Here is a 21,629-nt window from a genome sequence, read left to right as displayed (position 1 = left end):
AAATCTGAGACCGTGTCTAACTACCAGAGTGCCTCTGCAGCAGGCGTTTCCTGTAAACATACTACTGCGTGTGCTTCTGCAGAGGCAAAAACAGGAGAATCATCTGACACGATGGGATTTTCTTTTACTCGTTGCTGAAATAATGCTGAAAGAAGTAATTTGTGCAAAGAGGAAATTCAAAAAACAAGCCACAAAACACTGATAAAGCCTTCTCATAAGAGATTGTCTGTTTTCTAGTCTCAGTCTCATCTGAACATCGCACAAACAATTTATGAACAATTTTGTAAGCAAAGAAGCAAAATGATCCTGACTTTACAAATAGAACTTCTTGTGCAGAAATGAAGACTGTAGAATTTTATATTCCAACTCATGGCCCAGACACCCATTTTAAAAAGGACTTCTAAAATTCGTTCTATAACTTTGAGCCATTAGGTTACACTCTGATCGTAGTTTCAAGCTTATCTCCTTAAAAGCTAAAACACTGCCTATTTACTTTATCTATTCATGCCAGCGAACGGAGAATTTCATGTAATGACTTGACTGCTAGAGCAGGGGCTAAAAAAAAAAAAAACAAAAACCTGCTGAATTTTGTGAGCCCTGTGAGAAGACACCCAAGATCACGCAGGAAGTCTGTGGCAGAGCTGGGACCGAGCCCAGATCCCCTAAATCCCATTTGTGCCTTAACCACACGGCGGGCCAGATTTAATAGCTGCCTAAATATGAATCTAAAATGAGAGAGTCCCTGTGCAAAAGAATGAAACTTGGCTGATCTCCTGCTGCCAGGTATAGACTGGGTATTTTGCTACTCAGGCCAGTTGTTTGAGACAAACATCCCCACTAACCCTCGAAAGACTTTAAATTTAGGTAAAGGCTTCCTGTTGCCTGAGCAGCTCAGTTTTCATTCTCTCTGACAGCGAGGGTTTTCTCATGTGCACTATGCAGAACAGCAGGACTTAAGCCAGTTTGCAAGACTTTTAGTATGAATTTCTACATAATGTAAATGTACATAGTGTAATGTAAAAGAACTTCTAAATCTAAGTACGTTAGGAGTTTGCGGACTGAAACTAAACTTTTCAGCTTTAAGCAATGTTATTTTATTTTTTTCTGTTGTTATGGAGGAGATTATCACAATTTTGGGCATGCTGCCTGGTTCCAAAGTCTAGTTTGGGGCTAGGTTTAATATTGCAAGACCATGTAGTAACATATAGTGCAGAACAGGTCTGTCAGTCCTTCCTGTGCATTTGTTGTAGAAGTTTTTACTTCATACATAATACATCGATTGCTGGAGCTTCTCCAGAAAGGCAGCAAATGTCCTCAACGCAAGGCAAAACAGAGGGAGAAGAAAATATAAAATTTATTTTTACAAGTTGGCCCTTGCCTCATATCAAACATTTCCAGCACCATGAGCATAAATCACAGAGGTCATTGTGGCTAATCTGTAAAAATAAATTGGATGTTTTCATTTCAGTCATGTAATGTGATATTATATGATGCATTTTGAGAAAAAGGGAAAAAAGAAGAAAAGTTGTTCTAAGCCCCTCATTTTTTCTGAAACAGTCTTTTTACTTTCTTATGTTTTCCACAGAGGTACCATATCTCAGTGGATAAAAACCATACGGCTTCTATGTTCTCTGTTAAATGATGTTTACAGTCATCCAGAGTCCTGGCTGCAGTGAAATGCCCCTTGTGATCAAATGCCCCTTCAGTATATTTCACCTGAAAAAGTACAATCTTTAAAAAAGGGTAAAAAAAGAAAGGGTGGGGGGCAAGTAATGGGTTTTGGTATGTCATGAGAACAAGAAATATTGCAAAACCTGACTCTGTGAGTCTTTTAGGAGACATAGTTAACAACAAAAGCACAAGTTTAATATTTTTTAAAGTTTGTGGGTCCTTAAGTTGTTTGTAAGTCTTCAATATGACTTTAAAAATGCTAAAATCAGAAGACAATAAAAAGACTAATTTTTTAACACTCATGATTTTTAAGAGAGTCATGTGACTCAGGACATTGGGTGTAGCAAAACTGGTAACTCCCACACCCATTTCCAGCAAAATTCTACTTTGTTCTTTTTCCCATGCTGCCATTTGTAGATAATCGATACTTAAACTTACAAGTCCCACTGGAGTGTGCTGGTCTGCTCCTATGCTTAAACTGGGGAGTGTTTGTGGGATCAGGTTTGGTCACGTGGTACAAATCAGTGCGCAGCGAGTTACAAGGAAACGTCAAGCTCTTGCAATACAGTGGAATATTTTGCATACATGTATAAACACCTCACTCGGATACATCATACTGCAAAAAAATCACACTTAAAAAAACAACTGAAATTGCTCATTGTGCAACCAGCCCTGCATCAGCTTCCTCCTGTATCAATTCAAAACTCTCAGACCATTCAGAGCAGCGGGAGGACCAGGACCTAATGCCTGAAAACCTGTAAAGAAGCAGATTAAGGCAAAACTCCGTGGTCTTGGTTCACACAGCTGATTCACACAGAGTTTTTTTAACGTTCAGGAAACTAGTAAGCGTGCACCATCTACCTATATGACTAGTTGAAGGGCCAGGTCTTAAACATATATATTTAAAAAGTTGGGCCTTATCAGTTTTGGCCTTCTTTTCATGAAAAGAATTCTGTTTCAAGTTAGTGTGAGGCAAGATTCAAATTTGCCAATAGATATTTCATCTTCCAGAATTACCTGGTGAGTAAGTATATTACCACATTCTGTAATGTTTTTGATTAATCCTTATTTACCATATAAGTGACCTAAATTTCAACCTGAGCAGCGTTGCTCATTTTAGACTGGGAGAACATTTTGAGAGCACTTTAAAAAACGCATTAAAAAAACCCCACATAATTTTAGTTGCAATTATTTTAGAAATGTCCTCCGTTCAGGCAGGATGATTTTTACAGTGAAGCAAATAAGCCCCTGGGTGCGATCTAAACCTACTGATGTAACCTAAACTGACTTTAACAGGTCTCAGTGTGTCTTTGGGGGAAAAACAAGAGGAGAGACGACATGGAAACTCACCTCTTTCTTATCCCATTTACTTGAAAAAGGTGCTAACCTCAGAGTCTAGCAGAGATTAAGCACTTTGCTAACAGTATTATAACAGTATTACAGATTGCATTAACTCCTAAAAAGCTCCTCAGTTCCAAGTGGAATACTTGAAAACGTGTTTTCAGTCACTGCTTAATTCCACTTTAGCGTCCGTGCCTCTGGAGAAGCAATGCTATGCCAGACAGAACAACGCTTATGACTGTCAGAAGAAACGCAAAATATACGGAATCCCCGGCCGTTTTTGGGTAACGTCCACAGCCAACTGCCGTCGTTCTGAGGCGCCTTCCTCCCGGGGAGGCCGCCTCTCCCGGCGCAGGGCCCGTACGGCAGAGAGCTGCCCGAGCAGGCGGGGGTCACCGGACTCCCAATGGCACGACAGAAAGGGATGGTTCGGGCCATTTTACCCCTCAACGATCCACCAAAGGAAACCGATGGACAATACTCACCAGGTGCATTGGTTTTATTTACATTTGCAAAGGCCAGGCTATAGCAGCGGCCCAGACCGATCCGGCCCGAAATGGCCCCTGCCGGGTGCACGCTTTATGTCGGGGCGATAGAAGGCTTTCTGTAACGGTCCTTCGCGGCGTTTTGTTATTCAGGGAGATAACCATCGCCCCATCTCCCTGCATCACAAAACACAAAGGCCGCCGAGGCCTCGACCCGCCGCCGTTGCGGGGCCGCACACCGCCGGGGACTGCCGCGCTCCCCCTCACACCGCGGTGGCACAAAGGGAACAATCGCCGCGGCTCCCGCGTCACCGCCCGGCAGGCCCCGGCCCGGCAGGCCCCGGCCCGCCGCCCCGAGGCACCACCGGGCCGAGCGGCAGCCGCCCCGCGCCCCCCGCCCCGCTGCGGGGCACGGCGGTTAACGCCAGGGCCGGGCCGGGCCGGGCCGCCCCTCCGGCCCCGCGCCTCACGCGCCGCCCGCCCCGCGCGAGGGGGCGTGGCCTGCGCCAACCGGGGGCGGGGCCTACGCGGGGAGGGCGGGGCCGAAGGCAGGGGCTGCCCCAGCAACAGCTGCGGCGGGAGCGGTTTACAAACAGTGCCCCGAGCGCCAGCGCCGCCGAGTCCGGGCTCCGGCGGCACCGCGGGCGGCCGCCCCCGCTCCCCTCCTCCCTCTGCCCCCACCTCAGGATGCCGGCCGGGGAGGCGGCTCAGGCGCAGGTGAGGGAGGGCTGGGGGTCAACTTCCAGGGGGCTCTGGCCCCCCTCCCCTCCTCCTCCCCCTCACAGGGGGCACCTGAGGGAGGCGCAGCCCCCTTCCCCTCGGGGCGGCCTCCGCCGTGAGGGGCTGGTTGTGTGACGGACCGCGGGGGGGGGCAGCTGCCGTCCGGGACGTGTTAAGGGGATCTGGGGGGCACAGCCCCCTTGTGAGGAGGAGGGCTCGGGGAGGGCCCCCCCTCAGAGCAGGGCCGCCCATCCCCGTGCTGTCCGGCGCCTGGGAGGCTGGCGAGGCGCACTGACCGCCCCGGGGGGAAAGAAGGAGGAAGGGCAGGTGTGTGGGGGGACGCGGCTCCCGGGGGGGGAGGAAGGGCCGGGGAGGGGACCAGGTGTGTGGCAGCCGGCCCACCTCGGGCCGCGTCAGCCTCGCCCCCTCCTGCGGCGGAGCGGCAGCAGGTAACGAGCCCCTCCCGCCGCCCCCTCCCTGGGGGCCGGCCGGCCCGCAGCGCCCGCGGGCGGGCAGGGGGGCGAGAGGCAGCGGCGGGCGCGGAGGGAGCGAGAAGCCCTTCCCTCGCTCCCTCCCACCCGTAAACTTCTCGCTGTCCCCGATTTCCTTCTCCTGCCTGGGGTCGCCTCCCCCTCCCCTGCTGCCCCCCGCGCAAGTAGGTGTCTCAAACTTCCATTGTATACCTGGGTATTCGCGTTTAAATACTCAAGGCGCCGAGCCCGGGTTTTGGGGGTGCTGTTCTGCCGGGTGGGGGGGTGGAGCGGGAAGAGACTATTTCTTTGTGAGTCAAAGATGTTCCTGGAAGAAGGATTTGTAGTAAGTGGCTCACGGGGCGGAGGGGAGGGGGGTTGTTAATGAAAAGTTTATTGATCCGTTTTGCCAGTTTTTGTTTCGTTTACCTTTGTCTTCAAGGCTAAACCCTTCCTGATAATGTCTTTGGCGTCGTGTTTCTCTTTTTTTTTTTTTTTTTTTTTTTTTGAAGGGGAATAGGAAGTTTAGAAAATAAATAAATAAGCCTCAACTGACTTCTTAAGCAACAAAAGACGTTGCCAAGCGAGGACAATAAAATTCTAGAATATCTAGAGATTGGATTTCATTCCTGTTCCGTGATACCCACTGGACTTTCTGTTTCTGGGTGTGGGGTTTTTTTTTTTGTTTGTTTGTTTCCCACACAGAAAACCTGCAGCCAAAGTAAGGTCTGTATGTACTCTAATGAGCCATCCCATAAAAAGTGCTGTGTGACTCCCAGTAAGTATTTGAATTGAAGTGTAATAGTTTTGAAGTGGTGGTGAACAAAAATCTTTATGTTGGGTTATTGATCTGCTGATGAAAGGCGTTTGAATTTGAAAAGGGTTTAGTTTAGGGGTTTTGTGTGTTTAAAGGTTTTTTTTAAGGCAACAACATTTTTTTTTATTATTATTTCTGAAATGACCTTGAGATCTTTAAAACTACATCAGTTTCTACCAGTGGGTTTGAGGGGGAGTCAGTAGCAGAAGGATCTAGTGAAAATCGAAAATAGAAATAGGAACTGAAGTAGATGCAGTGAAATGTTTTCTTATAGAAGTATGTGAAAAGGGAAGTTTTTGCAAGAATGTGTGAAAAAGAAGAGAGGGAAATAACGCAGTTTCAGATGCAATGAGAGAGAGGGAGCATATCATTCTTCACATTTTATTAGGCCCTGAAATGCAGGAGTGATATGATCTGGAAGACACAGAAATAAAACGCCTAACTACAAGTTGAATAGCAGGCATTGACTTGCTGACCAATGCTTACATGCTTGTTGGTTGGTGGGGGCTGGTTTTGTGTCTGCAAAGGTATCAGAGCACAGTGCTATGACAATGGCTTGCAAATGCTTTAACGCCATGTTTTATTGCTCTTAGGAGCTCTTATCAACTGAAGGTTTGGGAATACGACTAATACTTTAATTTGTGATGTCCACACTAAGGTTTAAGCGTTTCCTTGGATAATATAAAAGGACAGTTTCAAATAAGTAGGATAAACTGCATTCTTTGGCAGAGGGGGAGGGAAGAGGGAAAGGGTGGAGGAGGTATTTTTTTTTTCCTTCCCCTTTACTAGTTCTGTAACTGAGTCAATATTTTAAGATCTGTAGCAGGAATGTGGCTTTGTGATCACTAATCTTTCTGTAACTATTTTTTTAATGAGCAATATTGCAATTCTGTGCAAAATATTTGGATTTTATATCTCACAGCTCGTTCTTGAAAGCAGTATGAGTTTTCAAGTTTTGTCTTTAAGTTTTTAGGATGATGAATATGAAAACCAAATAACTTTAGAAACATGGTTATTACAGTGATTATTGATTGGCTTGGCCTACAGCCAAGCAACTCTTCTGCATGCACCAGAGTTGCTGATTTAAATTCTATAGATTCTTTTTCATATGTTAGCCTTTTTGAATCGTTGAACAGTATATATAGCTATTTAAGAACAGTAGATCAGTTTTTAGTTAAGGTTGTTCAATTATGTCTTCATCGCTTTGGAGTTGGTTGAATGACTTGACATGAGATTAAGCACAACAAAAGAAAAGGCAGGGGAACAACAGCTGCCTTCCAGTACCAGAGCACTAGTATTCTTAGCAGTTAAGCATTTTACCTTTTAGTATTACGTGGTGTCAGGTTTAAATGTTAATATTTATATTCGTGTTTACAAGAACCTTAGGCATTCTGATAAAACATCAGACACTCGAGTCCTGGATATTCGTGTTTTGGGGTTGTTTGTCTCTTGCATTTTTAAGAAAATTATCTTAAGATCTGATACTGAGGAGTGAATTGATCTCATTAACTTTTCAGACAAAAGTAGCAAACAGTCACCACTAGTTTGTACTTGTTTAGTTACTGTGTGGTAAGAACTTTAAGGTGTGTCCTTAATGGCAACTGACGATTCTTGCTGCGAAGCCTTGTTTATTTTAGGTACATGTTTTATACAGAATTTCCAGTGGGACAAATTACTACACTGACTGCACTTATTCTTTCTGAAGACTGGCTGTAAGCATAAGAGAATAATTTTGCCATGCTGCAATCAGTATATATTTTAAAATTGAAGCCCTTAAGTTTTGCTGTATATTTTGAGGCTTTTCCTACTTCCTTTGTTTAAACGTTCTTAAGCAGTGCATATCATATATGGATTTAAAACATTCATATGACACTATTGGGGCCGAATTTAAATTTAAAATGAGTACCTATGTCCTTGTTGATCAAAATAGAAAAAACATTTCTTTAAATAAGTGGATGTTTTCTGGTTTTGAATGTGGTAAGAAGGCTATATTTGTATCTTGTAAACAAAGTTTCATATTAAGTAGTCTTTAGAGAATGGCCTCCAGGCTTTGGATTAGAGGTTTTTTCTTTTTTTTTTTCCTTCATTTTAAGTGAATAATCTTTTTTTTTTTTTGCTTTGTTTTGGTAGGGGTGGGGAGAGCAAGATTTAGGGTAGCGACTAGAAAGAGGAAGATAATAAACTTTAGCACCTTTTATCAGACTGTCTTACACAAAAGGTTACTTCATTTGGTTTCCCCTTTCATTAGATCACACTCAAAAAATTCCTTTTTGAGCACTTATGTCTAATCTTCAGTCAATCTTCTTCTTCTTACTCTATATTTTCATTTAGAACTATGTTGATAGATTAATATAATATTTTACATGAACAAAGTGCTAAGTTATTACTGTGATCAGGGAGAAGTAATTTTAAAGGGGAACTGTGAGTTTCACATAGACTTTCAAAACGATGATTACAATAAACTTCTAGTTACAAAAATCTGAGAGTTTGTAATTAAGAAGCTCTGGGGAAATGTTAAGTAAATTTTAACTTCCCTTTGTTCTTTGGGACTTTTTGTTGTCCCAGCCTTTTCTAACCTGAATCTTGATTTGGAATTCATTGTCCTAGTAAAAGATTCCATACACTGTATATGTAAATACACTCCCTCTTTCCTGTGTTATGAAATGCTGTAACTACAGCTGGCATATGGAAAGAACAGTCCCCCCCTTCCCTAAGGTAAAATGGGCTAAGCTTTCTTTTCTTTGCGAGAAGCTGAAAGAAGAGTTTGACCTTTGAACTCACCCTCACACTTCCACACTGCTTTCAGGATGATTAAATAACCAAGGATATTTGCCTGTGTCTTATGCTTATTTATCTCACTTAAAATGTTCTAATACTTAACTGTTGAGGTATTGTCTTTAAATATAGCAAGACAGTACATTTCAGTTACAGCAGGGCTGCCATTTGCCAGCTCAGCCCTCTTATTTTTGAGACTCTTGATTTAGAACATCAGCGTTCCAATCAGATACTCTTTTCCACATCTCATAACTACAATAATTTCAAAGTGCTATTTACTTTTAATGGACTTTGGGTCATTTCTGATGACCCTTTACCCCCTTTTTTAAGGTGACTTTAGTAACAAAAAAGTTTTTCTTTCTGGTGCATTAATACGATCAGGGGATTCTGCTGACTACTGTATGCATGCTTTTAGAGAGATGTGACTCATACCACAAGAGATTTGCAACTGAATACAAAAGTAAGGAAAAGGATATGACCAAGCTATGTAAGATTCTCAATATGTGTTGTATTTTAGGATTAAAAAAAATAAAAACAGTTTTCCAGCCTAAACTTACCTAGGTTTTGTGCACCACCTCCAAACAGAAAGCTACTCTCAAAATGATTTGCTTTTAGAAATCAACTTTTTTCAGTGAAATTCCCAAATAATCTTGTTTTGTTGCTGATGAAAACTTGTTTATGCCAAACCTGGGTGTATGGCAGTGAGGAAAAAAATACTAAAACTTCTACTGTTATAATCATGTGACTTTGGTCAGCATAGTTTACAGCTTATCATAAATCTAGCTCTTCTGATTCTTCCTCATTTTTTTTTTTAAGGGGGGGCAGCAAGTTAAGTGGTATAAGAACAGACTTTCAATTTCAAAGTAAAACAATGTACATGCTGGGAAAAAATGAATTATAAATCAAAAATATAGGTGACATGCTTGTTTCGAAATACAATGTCTTTGAGTTCATTGCAGAAGATGGAATTGGTTATCAGACTGCCTTGAGGATTTCAAAAGAAAGTACAAGAGGAAATGTGGTTAGAATATGCAGGAAAATACATGTAGATCAGCATGACTTAAAGATTTGAGCAGAAACCCATCCAAGTATAAGTGAATAATTGACTGGATAGTGATTTTCTATGTGCTAAAGATTTTATGTAACTAAAAGTATCAAAGTCTGAGTTTGTTTATGCGCAATGGGTACACTTGCATTTTTCAGTGTAATAAAGTGAGCGCAGTTTACCTCTGACATAAACTACATAAGGGAAATTAAAGGCTCTTGTATTGTGCTTACACTTTATAATGATAGTTGAGAACTGGTTGGGTGAAATCCTTGGGGTTATGTCAGCCTCTCTTTCTTTTGTTACACAGGTAGGAAGAAGCAAATTAGATGTACTCCAAAGACTATGATGTTTAGTACCTTGTAAGGAAAACGGATGTAAAGGTAGTCTGGAGAAGCCACAATTTCTGTGTAGCTTTAATGTTTGTTTCTAGTCTTTTTTTTTTTTTTTCTTATGGTAGTAAAATTTGTATATGAAACTACTGCCTGTTTGAAAGGTCAGTTTCTTGTGGATGCTAACTCTCCTTTCTAGGACAGTTTGGCACTGTGAAGCCCGGTATGTTGGACTACATTATCACATACATCCCTTCAGTCCACTGGTATGAGATAATGTAATGCTAGGCAATTAAAAAGGTTTAGTCTCCATCAGTCTATGTGGGTCTCTGGAAGATCTCCCACCTGCATGGAAGAAAAGAGACAGCTATTTGAAGTGTCTATTTCTAGCACTTTTCTATTTTGGTATCTTCAGATGCTAGTCCAGGGGATGACTTAAGTAGAAGTAAATGTCTTTCCCTTGGACTGTGTACCTTTCTCCATCTTTCAAGACTGATTTTTGCAAATACATAATTGTGGGTATGTTTGAAAGTGACAACTTCAAAGTCTGTGCTGTGCAGAGGGGAGGATTAAGAAGTTGCTGCTTTTTCTTCCAAGTTACAGGGGTTTGAGCTGTGTTGGGTAAGAGTTAGATTCAGAGTTGAAGTCAGGTGAGAGCACTAGGGAAAATTAATGACCTTAACAAAGTGAACTCTTTGGAAGTGACTATGTCTCTCAAATTCAGGAATGGTAAAAGAATCTCTTTTCCTGTTATTTCACCTATGCTGCCTAAAGGGGTGCAACTTGCCTATAATTGCTACAGAGGATCTCCTGGCTCTTGAGTAATAAGGAATTAAGTCTAATTTGGTAAACTCTGAATTTACCACTTCTTTGTAGTTGTGGCCGCTGGAGAGACCTAACATCCTTCTGCCAAGAAGTAAAAAAAGTCAAATTTGCTTTTAAGGTCTCTGAAAATATCTCCTTTCAGACAAAAACCAAGACTAAACATATAAGGCAGTCTATGTAAGGTGAGACTGACTCAACAATAAAAATGTATCATTCACTCCACCAAGAGAGTCTTTACCTGCTGTGGAGAGAACAATAAACTGTTTTGTAAGGTAAGGGGTCATTGCCAGTTTAAGTGCATGTAACTTCTTGATTTAATGAAGTTGCATCATCTTATAGCAGTGGTGAAATGTGTCCCAGACTCATTTAAAATAGGATTGCTCTTGTGTCTTTCAGTCTTTCTACAACAGGTGTTGGCCACTTGATATTGTCTAAAGTACATTTTGGGTTTGTGGTTCCTGAGAAATTCTCTCCTAATCAGAGGGGAAAAAAGGGGAAAAAATCTGGCTGTTAGAGCAGTCCTTCTGAACTTTAAAAGTCAATACTTATTTGTAGCACTTCCTCCTTTAATGCCAAGAATTAGTCTCTTTTATATTTGCTCTTGCTCAGTGGAGGAAAAACATGTGCAAAATGATGCAAGCTTATATGTTCTCTGCTTTAAAAGGAATAATTACATCTTTTGATAGAAGAGGCATTCAGTTCACTGAGGAGACACATTCAGCTCATCCATCCTCTGCCAAAACACTGTTAGACATATAGCCTTAAAGAAAAAGGGACTCCACAGGAAAAGGTTTTTTAGAGAAAGGATATCCTTTGTTTCTATTAGTATAGATGTCTGAAATGGGGGGAGGGAGTTTTCCTAATATTGTTCGCTATTAACTACTAGTTATTTTCCACTGGTGATTAAAATCCTGTTTGCTAGACTTCAGGGGGAAAATGACAGACACACATGCAAGTCTTATCTGACTACAAAAGAGCTTTCAATACAAAATCTTTCTAAAGTGTTTGTGGAGAAATGCCTGGATAATAACGTTCTTGCATTCTGGTGTATATGTCTCCATTTCTTCACTTCTGTTTTTATGAATTGTCTTAGTATCATTGCATTGGAAAGCTCTGTAGTATTGTTAGAAGGGACTGTAACTGAGGAAAAGAGAGTAGCCTCTCTCTTAGGATAAAAAGATAAGCCATGAAAACCCCTCTAAGAGTTTAAGTTCAGGATAACTTTGAAAACTTCAAGCCTGAAGGATGAAGACTAACAAGGGGACTTAAGTTTGCAGATTTAGGGAGTGGAAATTCCAATTTGGGGTCATCTTTTATGTTCTCTTTTCAACCTGAACGTCTTCGTTTTGATCTTTCCTGCAACTGAAACAAACAACTCTCTTCCTCCCCTTCCTCCCCCTAAATCTCCATTTCCTTTAAAGGTACTCATGTTAGTTCTTTATCAGACTGAACTGTTAACAAACTTTATTTAAAAACATGTTTCTACTTGAACACTTGGTATAAAAACGTGTGGATGAGAAACAATGTTAGGTGTACTCACGTGCTTCTCTGTTAACAAAGAAATACACTGGGAAGTTGTGTTAAAATGATTTACTGTTCAAAGATAGAAGGGAGTAGCTCTTCCCTTCCCTAGAAAGCAATAGAACGCACAGTAATGAAGAGTAAGCTACTGGCTTCATGTCGTGTTATGAAGAAAAGCTGTCTCTTCTGCTATTCTGCAAAATAATGTTTTATCTGTGCTGACTTTTCTAGCTTTTGAGCGTTTTAACTTAAGTCATAGGCAGATGGGCAGTTGTACTCTTTCAGAAATAAGGTCACAGTCTACGCAGCAAATAGTGTCATCTTCCCTAGATTTAGGGCCTATCCTTCCCTCAAATTGGGGTAGGAAAGACGTTTCTATCTAATACAGGAAAACACCTTCTTGCGTGAGGTGTGACATGTATGCGTTTCTTCTTAAATGGAGAAAGGAAGTTATGTGGTTGCCATAAAAACCCTAATACCTGTGGAGACAATCTTGAAATTTCATGCTGTGGATGTTTGGAAATCTGACTAATGTTTTGGAGCAATTGATAAATTAGAACCTCACAATGACACTTTGCTTCACTTTCTGACTAAACATAGGAGCCTATGAAGGCCACAGCACACTAGTACTGCTCATACAATGGAGCCATTGTCACTGGTGGGTTCTGCAAACACTACACACACAACCTAGGACACCACAGGTACTATCTTCAGAGTTTGGAGCTCTTGAATATTGTTAGCAACTACTTGGGGATGGTGTTTCTGCTTAATATCCTGTGTGTACTAGGTGTGGTGCAACTGGCTTAACTTTATGCAATGATATATATGTATTAAAAAAAAAAAAAACAACACAGATGCTCTAAATAAGCTAAGTTCAGCCTCAGCTCAGGCTTTTATTTGAGAATTTGAAGTTGTATTTATTTATGCATAAGCTACTCTGCCTATGATCAATATTATACCTGAATATAGATGTGCCCAGACAAAACAGATAATATCCATAAGGTAGTTTTTATTTGTGGTCTCAAAGAGGAAAAAGTGATGTTAACTGGTTCATTTTATTTATGTTCATTAGATAGAACTGGAACAACTATTCTGAAAAAGCAAAACTTTTGGATTGAAATAAAAAAGGTGTTTAAATAACTTGTGGTTTCCAATAAGCAGTCAGCAGAATAAAATCTATTTCATTAGCAACGCCAAAGAGTAGCAACCTGTTCTGAGGTATAAACATACCAAGAGAAAATGTTTCATGTAAAATGACTTGTAATATCCTGGAACTTCTTGAAACATGAGGAAAACTGAATGTTTTTTTTTAAAGTGGAGTTGAGAGTTACATGAAAGTTTCTCAAGTCAAATAGACACAGTAATAATTAAGGTACTTAATAGGCAGCAGCTGGCGCTCTGGTGGGTTTTTGAGTATGGGTTTTTAGTTCTTTGCTGGCTTATGGATTATGTAGGACTTGAAACCTTGTGGAACCTTAGTAGGATAGTGAAAGAAACTCTGGTCATCTCTTAAACAGTGATAGCTTTGCTACTGGTCTTGAATTTAAGGATCTGCTAACAGTGTATTGAGGTGGTTGTGTCTGAGTACATATCTTCTAGTATACAGAAAAGTAACTAAGTATCATATTCTTAGTTGTAACTCTTCTAGTTTTCTCACTTCTGTTTTTAAGAAAGTGTTGCAGCAACTAGGTTAACTTCTGTAATTGTTCCAGCTTGCTTTTTACAGTTTAACAATAGTTTTGCTAGCACAGAATTAGCAAGGTGTAGTTGTTTTTCCTGATACTAGCTATGCAACTTTTATTCCCAGTACTCTGTAGTGTTTAAAATGAGAAATTCAATGGTTAGACTTTGCTATTCTCTAAAAGGTGTGTCTAGAGGTTTTATTACATATTCATGGAAATTTTGAAATGCAGGAAGTAGAAATGCAATAAAATTACTACTGATAGGTCATTTCCCAAAGAAATCTTTGAGACTGTAATATGTCGTCTTTGGTTGTGTAATTTAATAAAAATAAATTAAACTTCTCTACAGGCACTTAATTAAAGTTTTCTCTGTTTTAATAATCCATTTATACGCAACAGCTTTTTGGTTTGGTTCTCAGGTTGTGTGGCAAGTGCAATGAAAACAAGATGTTCTCATCTGTCCAGTTCAATCTTTATTTATATATGTTTTGTGGTGTTTATAAATATAATGGATATTGCTGCAAACCTGTTGAAATATTTGACTAAAGGCCATATAGGCAAATATGACTCAGTTGTGAACTAAAGTTTTGCTAAATGCTCAGGCTCTGGACTGTTAGAGGAATAAAGTACAATAGGTGGCATCCTGCAGTTGAGAAGAACTTGCCACTTCTGGGCAGACCACTCTAGGAAATGTCCAGGTGTGCTGAGCAAGACAGGTTCCTCCTGACCTGCTTGTTCACCTCAAGGCATTTGCAGCAACCACTGGCACATGTGGGCCCTGGACTCTGGTGTGAGATGCATGTTGATGTTTACAAATGGATAGGGGAGTCAGAAGTCAAGATTTCTTGACTCACTTTATTGTGAGAAGGGATAGTCATTCTTTATTTTCAACCTTGACTTAATCTGTAGAAAATTTATCGCTTTTCAGCTATTGGAAGGAAGGATTTCCTGTTTTGTTCTGCTCCTTTACTCAATATCTCTGACTGATACTGGTGTCTGTTCTTTTGTCTGCTGAAAGTGAAAGACAACAGAAGAAACCCCAGGTACTTGTATTTTTTTGTTGAGCTAATATACAGACCTTCAGCCACAAATAGTTACAGTGCTTGTCAAAACTGCAGGTTGTCCACTTTCCCAAGGAAGCAATAGTACAAAATTAAGGCAACTCCTGACAGTTTTGCTGCTGCCTACAGGGTTTTGAATAACAGGAATGTAATTAATCAACATTTTTGGTCCTCAAATCCAGGGCATAATATTATCTTCACTAGGAAGAAAGGTTTTGTTAATAATGGATAAAATCCTAGTGTAGATACTTGGTTTGTAGTTTCAGCATGTGTTAGCTTGTCTAAACAGTGAGAGCATAAAATCATGCCTACTTGTAAAAGCCATATATCTAATCAGAGTGAAGTGTGTAATCACCAGATACAAAAATAAGACTAGAGCTTTGTAGCTCACCTTCTGACTCTAGTAGTATTATCTTTTTTCTTCTCAGTTTAAATAGAATTCTGTCTAGTTGCATCTGCGGTTTTCTTCAGAAATGCTACCTGCAAATTTTTTTCAGTCTATAGGTATTATCTCCTGTATATGATGGTATATCCAAGAACAATAGTTGCCTGAACTGCAAATAGGCATTTCGGATTCCTAAAACAGGAATATCTTGCTCTGCTTTGCAATGCTGCCTAGAGGATGAGCTGTGGCCAGTCCTTCAAAAGTGTTCAGAGCCTCCTACTGAAAACAGTGAAAGTTTGAAAAGCATTCAGCAACTAACACCGGTTGGTGGAGGTGTGTAAAGTGCTTTGAAGAGCCATGGAAGAAGTCTCCAAAGGGCTTGTTCAAACCTATTGATACCTAATAAAATTTGGATCCAAACTCCTGTTAACACATGGATCATGAGAGGAGTTTAAAGTTAGGTGTTCTGTATTTATATGTGCAGTTGTGAGGACAGGTTTAGTTTTTTAGACAGCTGAGTGATGTCTGCTTTGATACATTTAAATGAGATGAGATTGAAACAGACCTGTTTTCAAAGGGCTTACCAGAGAAAATGTTATTGATTGATTGAGGTGGATTTTTCACACATCAGTGACCAACCTAGGGCCTTCTCTAGATTTGATCTATGCCTGTCCCTTAAATTCTAATTTTCAAGCATGTGGTTTTTACAAAATGTTTGTATTATCCTAGGTTAGGTTTGAGTAGAACCATGTGTGGTAGTCCCTGTTAAAAGGGTGTCTCTTCTATCCTCATCCCAGAATGCTGTGGAGGGTGGATTTCTGCTGGTTTTCATCTCTCTCCTCTCTACAGTGACTTAATTCTTGTTGCTCTATTGTGTATATGTTGTAATGCCTCGAAGTGGGGAGCGTAATAAAGCATAATCGCCTTTTTCTGTATTTGTAGACACTAGCAAGGAAATAGTTGATGATGAATCTTAGTAATTCAGTACATGGGACTTTAGGCACTCTGGCATTTGGCTCTGACTTCATACCCCAGAAATGCCTCTGGCCTTTTTGTAGGATGATTCTTATACCTATTACTGCAGAGCACTTACCTGTGGCTCTGAATGTAAATGCATTAAAATCTTAAGTTTGTTCAATTTTTTATCTCACCTGGATATTCATTATTGGTATTCAGAAGTCTTTCAAAGTTGCTGTTCATTTTTGGTTTGCAAATAAATTACTTTCAGGCAGATAGTCACCATTTATGCACATGAGCTTTGCCGCAGCATGTTAACCTGTTGTGTAAAAAATACCTCTTAAAACTACAGTAGAAATAGAACAAAATGGCAAGTTGAAACATGAAGTAAAACATGCGAACCAGCACCCTTTGATATGTTTTTCCTTATGTTTTACAAAAGGGAAAGCTTTTTGAATACTTCAGCTTCAAACTTTTATTATAGCTTCTCCACCTGCCTATAAGGGGGTGAGTGAAAGCCAGAAAGTTAAAACTGGGAAGGTAGAAAGGCAAAAGCAAAGGCAGCAATAGAAGCAATTCAGAAGTGTCGCACCATAGACTGAACCTGCCTATTACAAAACATTTTTGAGTCGTTATGCACAGAGGAAGTGTTAATCACGGCAGTGTTAAAACTGAAAATGGGGATAAAGGGCATAGTTAGAAAAGAGACTTTGGCTGCAGAAAATCCACATTTTGTTGCTATCAACCTGTCAGCCAGTGGCTTGTTCCCTCCTAAACTCTCTACCCTACCCCCGCCCAAAGATCCCTCCATTCCTGTTTAACAGCATATGATGAGTCTTTGGCCCAGTCCTGAAACAACTTGGGTTTAAAAAAAGCTAGAAGCTTCTTGGTGGTAGATTTGATCATTGTCTAGACCTGGATTAGAGGACTGAACAATGAAGATGCTAAACTCTGGAGAAACAGAAAAAAATGGAAGACAAGCAACTGGCAACAAGAATTTTATTCTGTATTGGCATTCTGGTGGGTTTTTTTACCCATCTTCATTAGGCTCTGCATGTTGTCTGTATGATGGTGGAAAAGGAGCTGCTAACTCTTCAGATTAAAACCAAAGAGTATTCTCAGGGTAAGACTGTAGTGCAATGAGTGAATAAAGTGTTCTGAGATGTTGGATCTATTACTCCTAGCAATGTGTTGTCATGTTTCCTTTCCCAGGTGGTTATCTTGCCTGGGCTTGACTCTTCTGTGGTAGGTAAAGGTATCCAATATAGTTGCAGGCATCATATCAAACCTTGGCTCTGTAGATAGAGGTAGTTGCTGGTTAAAGGCCCTGAACATTGTCTTCCCATGGCTGTTGGACATACTGGTTCTGCCAGCAGGTGGCCTTACAGGAGCGTTATCTGCAAACATGTTTGGGCCACGGAACTGCATAAACAGTTCAAGTTCTGGTGGCTGATTTCTACTGAAATGGTTTAAGATTTAATGGCTTAAGACCACCTTTTTCTGTCTGACTGGCACCACTGATCAGAAAAGGCTGGAGAAAGTAACCTCAGCTGCATAGATAGCCACCCACATCTTTACCTGCTACAACTACTTGTCATGGAAATCTCTGTAGCCTGAACTATTACAGGGTTGTGTTTGAATTGTTACCCTTTCTTTGGCTGAAATGAAACAAAATGTTTCCATTTTTTTTCCAAATAAAAACAAGACAGAGGTGGAAGTTGAAATGAATTTTAAAACCCTACTTTGCCCATACTGTCTTCTGCTATAAGAGCTATAGAGCATATTGTGTTTTGAAAAATATTAATTCAAGTAATGTGAATCACTGGCCAGCTGTCTTTTATGAAATAATTTGCGAAAGTGTGAAGTTTGAGTCAAAATTTTGAATGCATTATTTTCATTAGATATTCATGAGTTTGGAAATGTGCCTCATTGCAGAATGATTCCTCTTCAATTTATATGGTCCTGTATTAGTTTGGTAGACTTTTCCTTTATCCAAAAACTTGATGAAGCAGAGTCCTGAATTCCACAATACTATAATTTGACAGCCCAAAGAGTGGTGGCCATTAATTGCTGCTAGCAGATGTTATAACTCTTCTAGACTTAGAGATTTAAATTGGAGTTGTGATTAACTATATTATAACCCTTTTTAATCCTGTGGAATCTTAAACCTTCCCTTTTGAGTATAATCAATAAAACATTTTTTTGTTGCATGCAATTTGAAATTAGAAGAGTTTCCTTTTTAAGTGTAATAGTTGGCTTCTTGGATGATTTAAATACTAAATTCCTGTTCAAGAAACAGTATCATTAGTTTATTTCAAACTTTGAGATGATCTAATTGTGCCAGCCCAAAATTGTCACAGAGTTTGTAAATCTGTTAATGATCGTAAAAGCTTTGAGTACTTAATACAAAGATATGTGCTGACGCTTACTGTGTACCAGAACTATGAAAGCTAATTCCAAGCTGTCTAGTCTTGAGGGGGGGGAAAAGTCTTTTGCTCAACAGCCTTTAGAGAACAAACAAGTAAAGTTTTACTGTGCCTCTAAACACTGGTTTCACAGGTTCAAGGAAAGGTTACTTTGGCTTGCTGCATTTACTTGTTATGAATTCCGTAATTTATGTATTGAAATACAGTTTCAGCAGCTTTATGTAACTGGATAAGAGTAGGTTTAGAATAGATAGTAGACAAAGTATTGCTTTTGTATAGCAATCTTAATACAGAACCCCAGCTAATGGAATACAGGGATGTTCAAGACTATACTATTTCAACTGCGGTGGGTAGAAAAGTGACCAGAGTGTCTTCTAGCTGTCCCTCCTTGACTGCTTATTGAGCCTTCTGTGTTCAAGAGCATTCAATAATTCTGTAGCCCTAATGCTCTCATTATTTGGAAGACAATAACTTCCTTTTATTTTGAAAAGTCTGACTATTTTCTCTCTTCTCCAGGTGCTGGAATTCTTTGTGGCACTGAACTTGTCCTTGAGTGTATTTTGCCCAATGCAACTATTTGAAATGTTTGTACAAAAAAACTAAGTGCAACTGAGTGTTTCTACCAACTTGAAAAATCAGAAGAAATAGTTTGAAAAAACCTCATTCCATCACTGAGAACACCGATGGATATGCTTTCAGTGATGTGTGAACACAGATAAAAATTAAAAAGAAATAATTCTTTGCTTGTGGAAAAAATCTTTTTCCTGGCAGAGGTCTTTTAGCTTAGCAGACTTGTAAGCACATGTTGGAGAACTTTACAAGTGTCCTTATTGTGATCAGTGAGCATCCCCAAAGAACTGAAACCTTACATTAAAACACGTAATAGGGAACAGAACGTAGGAAACATGCCAACTCAGCCTCTCTTGGCATACATGGATGGACCGGATGGAATAGCCAGTACCGTTGGTGCACAGATGGAGAATAATGATGCCTCAATGACAATAAAAGGAACAAACACAATTTCTTACAAAAGCTTGCAAGAAAAGTTTCTCATGCAAGCTGAGGGATGCATGCCTCTGGACTGCATGTTTTGTGACGAGACTTTTAAACATCCTGAAGAACTTGGTAAGCATGTTTTAACTCAGCATAGGCCCACTCTTTGTGAACCAGCTGTCCTGCGTGTTGAAGCAGAGTATCTTAGTCCTCTAGATAAATGTCAAGTAAGAACAAATTTGCCTTCACCGAACAATGAAAAGGACAGTGAAGAACTTAGTTGTGAAGTTTGTGGACAAACATTTGATGAGGCTTTTGATGTTGAGGCACACATGAAAAAGCATAAAGATTCTTTCACGTATTGGTGTAATGTATGTGGAAGAAGATTTAAAGAGCCGTGGTTTCTCAAAAATCACATGAGAACGCATACTGGAAAGCCTGGTTCTAGAAACAAGCACCAACAAGGTTCTGAAAGCCCCATAACAATAAATGAGGTGGTGCAGGAGCATGTAACTGAAAATGTAACGTCACCTTACAAAATTTGTATGGTTTGTGGTTTCCTATTTCTCAATAAAGAGACTCTAATTGAGCACAGTAAAGTGCACACCAAAGAATCAGTACCCAGTGGTGAAAGCCCCCAAGTGACTGGTGAACCTAATGCAGAAGAAACGTCTCAAAGAGAGGAATTTTTGCGATTCTTGAACTTAAGACCAAACTTGGTTCCAGAAAATGACAAATCACAAAAACCTGTGAAATGGATAGCTGAACTAGATCCTTTCAACACATATCAAGCATGGCAGCTGGCTACCAAAGGTAAAGTTGCTGTTGGCCATGGCCAAATTAAAGAACCAGGGCAAGAAGGAAGTACAGACAACGATGATTCATCTTCTGATAAAGAAGAACTCGGTGAAATTTGGAATGCAAATAAAGGTAGCCAGACTGAAACTACAGGGAAGTCAAAAGTAAATAAAAACAGCAGTTATACAGGGAATGGTAACTTATCCCAAGACAAATTGAAACATCCTGGTGGTGAAGTGCCTTCTATCGAGATGGATTCTAAATTGTCCCAGAACAAAGAGAAACCAACACACTGTTCAGAGTGTGGTAAAGCCTTCAGAACATACCACCAGCTAGTCCTTCATTCCAGAGTACATAAGAGAGACAGGCGGACTGATGGAGAGACTTCAGCTGCTTCAAGGACGTACTGTGGTGATATAATTGCAAGCCTGGATGAAAATGGAGCAGGAGAACGAATAGAAGGAGGCTCTGAAGATGGATCTGAAGACGGGCTTCCAGAAACACTTCATTTAGGTGAGTAGCATTCTGAGCACGTAAGTTCGAAATAGCTGTTACTGTAGTGTTTAGGAACCCTTTAGAGCCAAAGAATGCATCTTGCCTTCCAGTTATCTTTTCAAAACTTGGCCCAGAGATATGAAATGTTATGTTGGGGGAAGGGGAAAAGAGAAAAATGAGAGGGAAAGAAAGGCTCTGACACTGCCATTTTGAGATTTTTTTTGAAGTTGTGTTAGGCCTTCTTGCAGTTATGATTTGGGTTACTGGAATCATTGAAATAGTTTTAATAACAATCAGTCTAGGAAAAGTCACTGTTTACTTACCCCTTGTCTCCCTCTCCCTCCCCCCCCCCCCCCCCCCCCCCCCCCCCCGCAATAGCAAGATTCTTAGTTTTACTGGATGCTTTTGAGTGTTGCATATACCTTCTTGTTCAGCACATGTTTTTACAAATAGTATTTCTGAAGAAATCATTGCGGTTTCACTTTTTTTCTGTGTCTTGTAAGAAAGGGCAGAAAATGTCCAGTGCTCAATACTAGCAGTTGTTAAGATCCTGAGAAGTAAAGAATAATTCCAAACTTTTTCTATCAAACTGCAGGCTGTATGTTTCTTTTGAATGGTAGGTAACTTGAAAGCCTAAATGTCAGAACCAGCAATTTTAAATGAGTTGCGTAAGGACATGCACACAGGCTATTAATATGTGGACATCACGTATGTAAGAGGTGGGCTCAATCTGTGTGTTACCCAGGATTAATTCTGCATCTCACTGTGTCTTAAAAAAACAAGTGATATGAATGATTCCTTAATTGAAAAAGATAGCATGTCTGGGGACA

The 21,629-nt window shown here is 40.2% G+C and overlaps 1 protein-coding gene across 4 annotated transcripts in view; it reads left to right on the top strand.

The window, feature by feature from the left end:
- Nucleotides 1-4,035: 4,035 nt before the first annotated feature.
- ZNF217 (zinc finger protein 217) overlaps nt 4,036-21,629 on the top strand; it is a 28,730-nt gene continuing 11,136 nt past the window's right edge. The window contains exons 1-3 of one of the 4 annotated variants that reach the window (XM_075166544.1): nt 4,054-4,214; nt 5,393-5,465; nt 19,030-20,817. In XM_075166544.1, coding sequence (XP_075022645.1) covers nt 19,419-20,817 — 1,399 coding nt within the window. In that variant the 5' untranslated portion in view covers nt 4,054-4,214; nt 5,393-5,465; nt 19,030-19,418. Of the gene's footprint in view, nt 4,215-5,392; nt 5,466-15,175; nt 17,211-19,029; nt 20,818-21,629 lie in introns of those variants that run through there. The other 3 variants (XM_075166542.1, XM_075166546.1, XM_075166545.1) reach the window with 3 other exon arrangements.

Source organism: Calonectris borealis, chromosome 17 (assembly GCF_964195595.1).
Source record: "Calonectris borealis chromosome 17, bCalBor7.hap1.2, whole genome shotgun sequence".
NCBI lineage: Eukaryota > Metazoa > Chordata > Aves > Procellariiformes > Procellariidae > Calonectris > Calonectris borealis.
Note: the sequence above shows the minus strand (reverse complement) of the source record. Positions and strands in the feature narration are given on the sequence as shown.